Source organism: Copadichromis virginalis, linkage group LG11 (genome assembly GCF_057382275.1).
Source record: "Copadichromis virginalis isolate Kocher_CV1m ecotype Utaka linkage group LG11, C_Virginalis_male_GT1.1, whole genome shotgun sequence".
NCBI classification, from domain to species: Eukaryota; Metazoa; Chordata; class Actinopteri; order Cichliformes; family Cichlidae; genus Copadichromis; species Copadichromis virginalis.
Window position 1 is genome coordinate 38,918,146 of NC_140628.1, and position 11,512 is coordinate 38,929,657.

Consider the following 11,512-nt stretch of genomic DNA (forward strand, 5'->3'; position numbering starts at 1 on the left):
TTTGGAAAAACAGCAGCAGTGACACATTAGTGTTTTCCAACCGCTGCTGAGGAGCCCGTCATTACCCAGCATGCACTGCTGCTCTGCTGTGTGATTTCAGTCCAACACAAACATGTTTCAATCAGCTTTAATCACTCAGCAGAGCTCTGAGGCCCTCAGCGCGGTCTGCAGGCGGGGATCATCGTACCCACACTGTCACCAGAGACTCTGGACCACGGCAGTAATGGAAACTCTGCAGCCACAAAGCATTCTGGGTGGTCGCGAGTCTTTAACTACACCTAATGCCTCCACTTAAAGGACAAGTCCCCGTTTTTAAGCATGAACTGAATGAATGATGAGGGAAGCTGCTTTTATAGGACGGTAGAAAGTCACAGCTCTGCTCCTACAGAACAGACTCGTTTCTTTGCCTTTGTGGATGACGCAGTTCTGCTGTTTAAAATTAAGACAAGTGCAAGTGCATTAGCAGCAGCACACTGCTGCGCACACACACTGCTGCACACACACTGCTGCACACACAGGGCTGCGCACACAGGGCTGCTGCTGCTGATTATAAAACATAAGAAAAGAAAATATGTCTACAAAAAGGCAAGAAGACATTTTTGCACTGTCCATAAGTTTAGTTTTTCGCTCAGCAGTGTGACTGTTTGCGTCTGCTGGTGAATGCCTGCACCATCAGGACACAGGGTAAGGAGCTGGTCAGGTGGGAGGAGCTCAGAGGGGGACGGTTCCAGCTTCTGACCAGGACTCCTCCTGAGCGCCTCCTTTGTGAGGCACTGAGGCGTGTCCAGATGGAATTATGGAGACGTTTGGGTGTTTCTCAATTCAGAAGATAAAACTTTTCAGGGACACAGTCATGAAACAGCCAATGCTTCCCCGTTACATCACCAGCTGTGCTCGCCCTTACACCAGCAGCACAAAGTGCAGCTTAATACACACAGCGACTTAAAGCACTTTTAAAAACACATTTGAACCACTAGACTGATGTAAAACTGAAACTGAGGCTGATGTCTGACGAACGTGTCGATAAAAGAACCTCTGGTGCCATCTGGTGGTCATATAAGGAACTACAGGTCAATGACTATTTGGTAAGAGACAGATTTAGAATTAATTTATTAATATTATATTATTAATTAAAGGCAAAGAAAACAGATGGATGGATTATTACATCTGGACTCTGAATACAGTGTGTAATAAAAAATAGATTAGATAACAGTAGAAAGCTTAAAATAACAGGCAGTTCTTCCTCCCGTCCACTGAGGACGAGTAAACAGTCACACTGCAGGAACCATGGCACGCAGCACTGCAGCTCTGCCCTCTCTCTCTGGGCTCAGGACCAAAGCAGGAGGGTGAGACATGCCCACTGGAGCAAAATCACAGCAGGTCCTGTTAGGCCTGTAACAACACTGCTCTGCTGACTGAAGAAATAGAACATTTAGGGACTTGTACAGCTGTGTCATGTCAGATCGTCCACAATTAATTTTTATGTGATATCAAAATATCTGTTACTGCTGTAGCAACGCCTTGTGCTCAAGTTCTCTAGGACACGCAACAGCGCGACGATCCTGGGACAAAAGCCACGTCGGCCTCTGATGGTGATTTAGCATCAAAAAAGGGAGCAACTGTGAGAAATGAGGAGCTGGTGATGTGACCCACATATGAATAAACATCATTTTTGTCCATAGCATCAGAAATATAATTACTGCAAATGAAACATCATAATCTAATTTTGAGGGTATGAATGAGAAAGATTTTTACTGTATTAATCATCAGAAGCTTTTTTCATCTGAGCTGTACTTCACTTCCTACAGGTGAGCTGGAGTCACTACAGCCGGCACTGAAAGAGCCGGTTTCCACCATCATCCTTCTTCATGAGGATGCGAGCCAGAGATCTGGCTTCAGTCAGCACACAGGCACAACTCCAAACGATCGGCCGTTTTTTCTGCTCATCACTGCGCTCTAAAACTCACTGTCACACAACAAAAACAGACCCTGCTGTCATTCAAAACACCACAGAAGGAAAAGACCCAACACACAAAATCCAAAGTCCTCCATGGAGTCAGACTTTCCTGCACATCAACCAGAAGCACTGCTTCATGAAACATGAAATTCATGTTTTAATCAGATCAGCTCCAGACTGAACGTGGAGCATTTCCACCTTCCAAAGCTCCACGGCGAGCTAGTGCTGTGTGATACTGCAAATGTAGATGCCGAGTAGATAAAGAGCCAGTACTGCTGATACCAATACTTTTAACTCATGAACGCAGATGATGTACAAGAGAGCAGTGTGCTATGATTTATGAGATCTACTTACATTAAACTTAGCAGATAGAAACAAAGTATCGATCCTATCGCACTACTATCGAGCCGATACCAATACCAGCTTTAGTATCGACACTATCGATACTTGGATCGATTCGTCCACCTCTACAGGAGCCGAGAGGAACCATGCCAATCATTGTTGAATATTGTTATTATGTTACCGCTGATCGGTCAGAAAACTTCCCGTTTCACCTCCAGCTGAGCCACATGGACATCAAGCTTACTTATTTTGAGAACAAATGAAAGAAAAACTCCGTTTCCGCCTAAAGTCGGTTTATTGCAGTCTGGTTGTGGAGTCATCACTTTACCGTTTACGTGAGTAATCGATCACGCTCCGTGCAGCCGGCAGTTTTATGATGAAACCTCGCTAACGCACGCTTACTGAGGCGTTAGCATTAGCAGCCGTTAGCACAGAGCCGGCCCACGCCCCTGAGCGTGAACGCGCCCGTGCACAGAGCCGGGACCGGGCCCGGTGTTAGCGGACACTCACCAGAACCACCAGGCAGTCGGTACTGACCGACGGCAAACCCCAGTCTCCTTCCCAGCAAAACAACTCATCGGGCGCCGCCATCTTCACCCCGGATGGTGACCTCTCACACCGGAAGTAGCTATCAAATGAAGTCTTTTGTAAAAACGCATTTCAAAGTAAAAGGATTAATAAAATGTTTTATTTTTCGATCCAGAGAAGTAATCCGTAGAGAAGAACAAGTACTTATCATCAGCACCACTAGCAAAACTCAGGGTGAGGTCATGTTTTTTTTTGTTTTTTTTTTAATTTAACTTTATTTACAAACAACAGTATAACATACAAGGCACCATCATTAATCCGATTATGTTACATCCTCGGTTGAGCATTATAGCAAAACAAACAAACAAACAAAACGAACAAAAAAACCCCAAAAACAACAACAATAAGCACAAAGTTAAAAGAGTTAGCACAAAAAGAAAGAACAGTCATTGAAGGATTCGAACCAAAGGCAAAAACTAACGTGCAAAAAAAGGGCAGTCGTGATTATAAAATAGGGAGTTTTTTTTTTTTTTTTTAACATAGGTTAAACTCTTTAAATAAAACAACAAGTTTATGGGCTTTCTTGTTATTCACAAGTTTCAGCGATTTAGCCCAGAGTCTAAAGTCATTCAGCCATCTGTTTATACAAGGTTTAGCTTTAAAGTATCTGCATTTGTGAATAAAAATTTTCCCATTAACAAAAACGTCCTAATCAACAGGTCAAAATCTGCATTCTCAGCAAGTATTCCAAATTTTATTACTGTCACCGTCAAATGTGGTAACTGAATTCTCCTGGACTGTAGCCAGCTCCACATGTCAGTCCAGAAGGAGTGCACTGATTCACAGTTGAAAAACAAGTGATCCAGACTTTCAATATCATTTTCACAAAATGTGCAGGCGTTCACATCTAAATTAAATTTCCGTCTTAAGAATTCATTGGTTGGATAAACCTCATTAATGATTTTAAAGTGAACCTCTTTTACTTTAGGGGAAAGAGGAAGTGAAATGTACTTTTTTCTTATCACCTTAACCTCCATGGTCTCAAATTCTTTAAGGATATCATTTCTTTTAACCGGATTAGGGCAAATTTCGTTTATCAAAATATTCCTGATCACTTTGTTTGTAAACCTGCTGTCACCAAATTCAACTCCAGCTATGCAGAGCTGCCTCAGTGCAGGAGAAATTTTAGAGTGCGGGTGAGGTCATGTTAGCACCCTGGAAAACTCAGCAGGCGTTCACAGCAGGAGGTCAGATAAATACAGTTATTTATTTATTCTTAGAAAACATGAAGCAGGACACTCAGACAGAGTCCACAACTCAGCTGTTTCACTCCTGAACCACCTTTAAGAAAGTCCAGAGCATCAACAGTTACCGGACAGAAACCAGCCAATCACGGGAGAGCAGAGTGACCTTTCAACTGATCCAGTGTAGAACCAACCTTTATTTAAAGCAGTGATGAGTCAAAGTGATACAGCCTTGGCAACCCTGGCCTTTATTTTAATCTTTATTTCATTAATTTAGTGACACAATCCCATCTTATTTTATTTTGGATTAATTTTACGATGTAGAAATGAAAGTAGACGTGTTCATGCGTTTGATTTTTTACCGATCGACAGTTCAACAATCAGTCTCTCACTGTAAACACAAGCTGCCGTCTTTCATCATGTGCTGTGTGAAACAACAGGATGAAGGAAACGTCCTCTGCTGCGTCTCGAGTGGGGAAACTGTGGCGTTGTTGGTTTTCAGCAGCTTCCACTCTAAAGCTCAAATGTTGCACAACTAAATCTTCCTCAATCAGAACTCGGAGCAGATTAAAATGAGAAGTCAGGTGGTAGATATGGATGTTTCTTAACTCGAGATAGGAAACCATAACGGAATTATTCATTCATTTCATTACACAACACCACATTTAACACAGCAACAAAGTAACTAATGACAAATAATGCAATACTTATTTCCCTTATAAAGAGTGTGAGGCCACAAAAACACACTCAGGCTTTCTAACCAGTTAATATTTCTAACATGATCATGTCTGAATTATTCACGTTAATATAAACACGATCTGTGCTGAGAGAGTCCACAAAGATATTTTCTTTTATTTGGAGGCAAATCTTTAGTTTTGTAAATGCTTTCAGTAGTTCGGCCACAATGATCAACGAGCTGCGTTATGAAAGTCAGACTGGAGCTTCCTGCAGCTCCTCCTCTGGTCTCTGTGAGAGGTGACTACGGCTCAGCGTTCAACGCCATCGTCTCAGACAGCCTCACCACCAAACTGGAACGCCTTTAGACCCCCCAGCTCCTGGATCAGACACTTCCTCACCAACTGGCCTCAATCTGTCCAATCATCTTTGTCCCCCCAGAGGTCATCGTCAGATCCTCCTGTCTCAGGTAAACCAGGGCCATCACAGCTGAACCCTCAAACCCCGCCCACCAACTGTTTGACACCTCCAGACTCACTAACAGCTCCTTCCCCCCACACCCCATCCTGCCCACCCACCTCACCAATCTGAGCCATGGTCACAGGACACTCCCAGACTCTATACTCAGCCCTGTCTTTGCACTGCTCTCAAACACGTGTGTCTCCATTGGCTGGGGGGGGGGGGGAGTCTTTTGTCTCTTTTTCCACTGTAAGAGATAGCAAGGGAGACGGGGAAAGACCCCCAATTCCTGCAGTCTTTACTATTTAGATATTTATTTTTTACTCTTGCACACTCAGCCACATATCGTTTCATTGTACATGTACAGCGGCTTTACTTCCTGAGGAGGCTGAGGAAGTTTGGCATGAACTCCAACATCACCTCAAATTTCTACAGGTGTGCGATCGAGAGCTTGCTGACGAGCTGCATCACAGTTTGGTACAGAAGCTGCTCTGCCAGCAGCCGTAAATCACTACAGAGGGTGGTGAAGGCAGCAGAGCACATCACTGGCACGAGGCTTCCTGCCATTCAGGACATTTATCTCCAGCGATGCCTCCGTAAAGCACACAGCATCATCAAGGACCACAGCCACCCAGCACATCGAGCCTGTCTGCTCGGACTACAAGACTCAAAAACAGTTTTTACCACCAAGCCACACGACACCTCAACCACAACACTTAAACACACACACACCACAGGACGCACTCAGAAGCTACCTGCAGCTTCACAAGTACTCTGTTTAATCTGCACTGGTCACTGCACTTTATTGTTATTGATATTTATATTTAAAAGTGCGATACTGTAATTTTCTGCTGCTCATTCCTGTGCAATGTCCCATCTGCCCTCCGTCATATTTCTTTTCAAGATTTTCTTGAAAATCACTAGTGTACATATATTTATATTTATAGATATATATTTAGTCATCTTTTCTCTTTTACCACGTCTCTCTAATAGTTGCTCCTTACTATTTTTCTAATTTCTTTTTTATTATATTTTCTCCTACTGTATCATGCTGCTGAGTGACTGCTGCTCGTCAAACACATTTCATTGCAATGTTGACCCTGTGCTAACTTCCATATGACAAATAAAACTGAAACTGAAACTGAAGCAATGACTTTAAAGACCTATTCTATTCTATTCTATTCTATTCTATTCTATTTCTCCTGTGTGAGCTGGACACAGGTGTAGCCGACTGTAGTTTCCTGTTGGTCGTGTTGTTCTTGAACGCTGCTGTAGACGTTATCAGGAAGCTGAAACCACAGACAGATGTGAAAACAGTGAAGAGGACAGAAACACAGGAAGATGGCTGTTAGTTTGCTCCGTAAAGGAATCACTGATCTCTTCTTCTTTCTCCCATTAGACGTCATCTCACCCCACTTAGCCTACTGCATCGTCTGCTTATTATTCTTACCAAGTCATCACATTATAAATATATCTTAATCCATCCCATTATCCTCAATAAAAGGGGTAAAGTGTGTTAAACAGTTCCTCCCATCAGTAACTCACCTTCAGCAGCTCTCTGACCCTCTGCTGCTCTCAGCCTCCTGTAACAATATGACTGATTTTACAATCAAATATCAAAAACTACAAAGAAAACAAACATGTGGATAAAGAAGGATGACATGTGAGTCAGGGTTAAGATTATAATTATTCATAATATGCTGTGAACATATTTAACAAAATCATTAAGTGTTTAAAAGAATAAACAGTAAGAATCAGTTAAACAAACCCACAAACTGAGAAAGTGAAGCGTGTTGGGTGTTATTGTGTATTTGTGAGATGTGAGTATGAAAAATGATTTGATGTAAAATTGTTTTCATGTGTTTTATCATGTAAGAAACAGCAGGAAATGCTCTGTTTAGGTGAGGGAGCTGTGGGAGGTTCAGGGCAGACGAGTCAACGCACATATATACACGAGGCGTGAGAGACGGAGGCTGATTTCACATTTGTACTTCAGATCATTTCTGTTTCCTGACATCAGACCTCCACCTGTGCTGTGGGCTTGATGCTAACACTTACACAGGCTGCTGAACCAAAGCTCAGCTGTCCGTCTCTTCAGCTCTTTGTTGGCAGAGAAAGCTTTACTGTTATACTGTTAATCACACAGGTGATGTAATGTTACATACCTGTACTTTACATGAACACAAGTAAAATCACTAAAACGTAATATAACTCAGGTTCAGCACAGCCACCTTCAGCTGCTGCTGAAGAGGAACTCAGACTGATTTGTACCTTTCGACGATGAAGAGCACGAGCGCGATCACAACCAGCAGGACAACAAACACCACACCAGGTATCGGAGGAAGGTTTCCACCAGCTGTGAAAACAGAAACATATGTAGAAATCAGCACAAACTGTCGGTATGTTACGGGTTGGAAGTGAGAAAGCTCTGATAGAAATATAGCTTTGAAACAACCTGTTTTTATGTATTTATATATGTTTAAGTCAGTTTTCATCCTGCATGTAATTTATCCTGAGTGATGAGTTTGTGCTGTCAGTGAAGTGACCTGAGCGTCCGATCATGTTTCTACTAACTTTAGTTTTCACAGAATGTCACTGGGTGCTGTCGAGGTGGTGTTTTGCTAAAAAAAAGAAAAACGTTTTACTCACATGTTGTAACTTTATTGACTAAATAGAAAAACTAGTGATAAAAGAATTCATCCACTCGGACATAAATAGAGGGGACATGGTCCCCGTGTCTCTGGCTGGCTCGCACGAGGTTTTCTTTTCTTTCTTTCCCTCTCCCTCACTCCTCTCTGCCTGGGCGGAGCTTGTTACGGGCTCTTGCTCTTGGCCCACGCACCTGTGTGATTGTCACCACCTGCTGCTGTTCTGGCTGATTCCCCAGCTACTATTGAAGGCAGTTGCACAGAGCAGCTCTCCGCTGGAACGCAGAGTCTCCCGAGTTCGTTCTCTCGGCTTCTTTAAAGAAGTCCCTGTGTGTATTCGCCTGTATGTAGATATCCCCCTCCTGGACCAGATTACGGACCTATCGTGTGTGTGGCGGTGTGAGTGGAGTTTTAGAGCGATTGCGGCTAAAGAGGAGTGAGTGTGCGTGGATTACCCCCTTCTCACTGGAGCCCCTCCCAACTCACTGTACCATGTTCCATATTGTAAATAAACTGCCTTCGTTTGTGTGCAAAGAACTCTGTCTGTGCTTGAGTCCATCCAGTAGCCATGCTTTTTAATTCTGCTGCAGATCTCATTAGATCATCTGAGGACAGAGGATGCACAGGTGAGTCCACCTGTGATGTTTAAAACAGGCTAACATTGCTGAAACATACAAACCACGGCAGGACTCAACAAATACATTTTCATTTGTATTCAAGTCATTTGAATTCTTCAGATGTTTCACTTTTTGTGTCTGAAAGTCTGTGTTTGGGGTAAAAACTGATTTTATTTATTTATTTTTTTTAAGGGTTTGCAAAAGTCACAATACGTTTTGGAGGCTCATAAAATCCTTTGATATGTTAAAACAAAACTTGAATCTTTGCAAAAATGATTATTATTATTATTATTATTATTATTATTATTATTATTGTTTGTATTTGAGGTTCCTTCCTGCCAAACACCACGTAGCTCATAAAGTCACAGCTGTGAGGCGACTCTGTGGAAGAAGTGTCAGTATTTAAATAATTTCCCAATGTGTGTAATCATTTTTTAGAACATCGTTTACAAAAGGCAAAGTTTATCATTTAAAGTTACTTGAAACCTAAAAGAATCAAATTTGAGGTTCATTCTATCAAAACACTTTACCAGTCTTTGTTTCAGTTTTGCTAAATTTAACAATTTAATTTTAAGCATCCTCTAACTTTTCAAAGCTTCTTTTTTCAGTTTGAAATTGTGGCCGGAGATCGCTCCCACATCTCTGTAGAGTTTGTGTTCTCAGTTTGATGACGTCTTAAAAGGTTTCAGAAAACTGAACAAACCTCCAGCCTCCACCTGCAGGCTGTACGGCTCAGAGAGAGTCTCCATGATGCTCTTCAGAGCACAGGTGTAGTTCCCAGAATCCTCTGCAGTCACATTGTCGAGCTCAAGAGAGGAGCCAGTGTCTGAGAGGGCGTGGCCATCTTTGAACCAGGTAACCTCCAGTTGGTGGAAAGTGCAGACTGAAGCGCAGAGCAGTGTGACGTTTTCACCTCTGCTCACCTTTTTATCATCACTGGAGCTGATTATTCTCATTTTAGACGAATCTAAAATCAAAGTGTTCATATTACTTCACACTTATTAATTCTTAATGATGAATGATTATTTGCAGAATTAAGATTTTTTGTTCTCACCAACAACCGTGACATTCACTCCTGTCTGGTTAGTAAAATGTCCTTCAGGATGATCAGCTTCCATCCTGAAGCGAAAGCTTGCGTTGTCTCTCTGCTGAACATCTCTGATCTGTAAAGTGCAGTTTGTCTTCTTGTCTCCCAGATATTGATAACGAGGATCGATGTTTGCTGAGTTACTGTCATACACAGATGGCACGCTGCCCTGACAGAGTACATGGTTCTTACACCAGCGGACTCTGACGATCTTTAGAGGAACTTCTCTCTGACCATCACTGAAAGACTTCCGAGGTGTGAAGGTGCAGGGGAGGGTGGCAGTGGACCCTCTGACAGCACAGGTAGACGTGAAAGGATAGACCACAGTTTGAGCCACAGCACCTGTGTGTGAAATATACAAAGCTGGTCAGATTAAACAAAGAATCATGGCAGGGTATTCTGGGTAGTTGTTATGGTTGCACACAAACTATCAACACAACTTTTTTTTATGAACATAACTCCAAATTTCGAGTTACTTTTCTCAAAATTTCTGGTTTTTGACACTACGGGCTTCCATACTGTAGTGTCTGCTGTTATACTGACAGGAACAAAGTCAGGTACTGATGAGTTAGCAGTTACTAATTGTAACTGCTAACTGTTTTATATTTTCTCATCACCTGTACTGCAGCAAGCCACTAGAGGGCGACTGTGATATTAAAGGCTTCGTGCAGTCCAGATCAGGGGGTTAAGATCACTTGAAAAATGGCAAAAAATCATGTTTTGCATGGTTGGATCTTAACAAGGTTCCAGGTCGAGCTTCAACATGAAACAAGGAGAAATGAGAGTGAAACAAAACATTTTTTGAACATGCAATTTATTGACAACACTGATTAAACTGAAACAGGGTGTTTCGAAAAACAAAAATACCCACAATTTAAACTCCATAAAACCAGTTTTAGACACCAGCACACAAACAACAGTAGTTCCTCTACTTTCTAACAAGAGTTTTTGATACGATGCAAAATAAGTAAATAAGACAAACTGTAGAGATGAAGACAGAAACACATCTGATAAGCAGGAAAACGTCACAGCAAAGCTGGCCGGAAAAAAGAAGAATGAAGGAACTCAAGTGTCCCAACAACTTCCTCAAATAACTGCCTGACTGTTCACCAGGTTCCCAGCGCCGAGCAGCACCGATCTCAGGAAGGAGGTACGAGAAGATCCATGAGCAAATAAAAAATAAATAAGTGCCAATAATAAAATCAATGACTGCATTCATTGAAACCTGCTGTCTTCAATAGTAACTGTAAAGTTTTTCTATCAAGTAAATGTGACGTCAGTCAGAAATAATGAGTCTGCTACAAAATGTTTGTGTGAAAACAAAGTAACGTAAAATAACTTCTCCTTTTGATTTCCCCTCAGCAGCTTTAAGGTGGCTACAATGATCACTTCCAGCTGCTCGATCACTTATTGATCTTCTACATTCACACTCACATCTCTGACATGTGGTTTCTGCTTTTGTGCCTTTAAACAGGATTTGGATGCAGAGCAGCAGCAGCGAGCGAGTCAAAGGAAAACTCTGAACCCTGTTTCCACTGATCGTCACTAAAACAGGATCAAAATAAGACTTCAGTCTTACCTGCCAGCAGGAACATGAAGCTCCACAGAAGCTGTTTGTCCCAAACTGCCATCCTTAGTTTCTGCTGAGGCTCTGCTGCAGTCAGAGGAGCGAGCAGAGAGTAAAGAGCTGGATGATGAAATGAGGCTGAAGAGTTGTCTTTGTGAATCTGTCGTTTCTTTTATGGTCACTTCCTGAAACCACGTGATTCATTTAAAAAATAGAAACAGTTTGCAGAAACTCAGAGACCAAAGCACTCTGAGCTGCAGGAGGAGGGTTTCATGTTCATTAGATTTGCAACATGCAACAAAGAGAACAAGAACGTTGTGTAAAAATCTTTGTTTCTTGTTTTATTCAAAGTTCTCTGTTTCATCATTTGCATGAAATCTCTGCTGAA

The 11,512-nt window shown here is 42.1% G+C and overlaps 2 protein-coding genes across 2 annotated transcripts in view; both read right to left on the reverse strand.

Annotated features, from left to right (window-relative positions):
• mtx1a (metaxin 1a) overlaps positions 1–2,934 on the reverse strand; it is a 13,472-nt gene extending 10,538 nt beyond the window's left edge. Inside the window, exon 1 of the mRNA XM_085472412.1 lies at positions 2,810–2,934. Coding sequence (XP_085328538.1) covers positions 2,810–2,890 — 81 coding nt within the window. The 5' untranslated portion in view covers positions 2,891–2,934. The remainder of the gene's footprint in view (positions 1–2,809) is intronic.
• Positions 2,935–3,095: 161 nt separating this feature from the next.
• On the reverse strand, positions 3,096–11,251 carry LOC146699473 (uncharacterized). Its single transcript, XM_085472413.1, has 6 exons — positions 11,137–11,251; positions 9,525–9,899; positions 9,174–9,437; positions 7,477–7,561; positions 6,751–6,788; positions 3,096–6,494 (listed from the first exon to the last, which is right to left on the reverse strand). Exons 1-6 carry the CDS (start codon positions 11,186–11,188, stop codon positions 6,487–6,489), a joined length of 822 nt encoding a protein of 273 aa, XP_085328539.1. The 5' UTR covers positions 11,189–11,251; the 3' UTR covers positions 3,096–6,486.
• Positions 11,252–11,512: the final 261 nt, after the last annotated feature.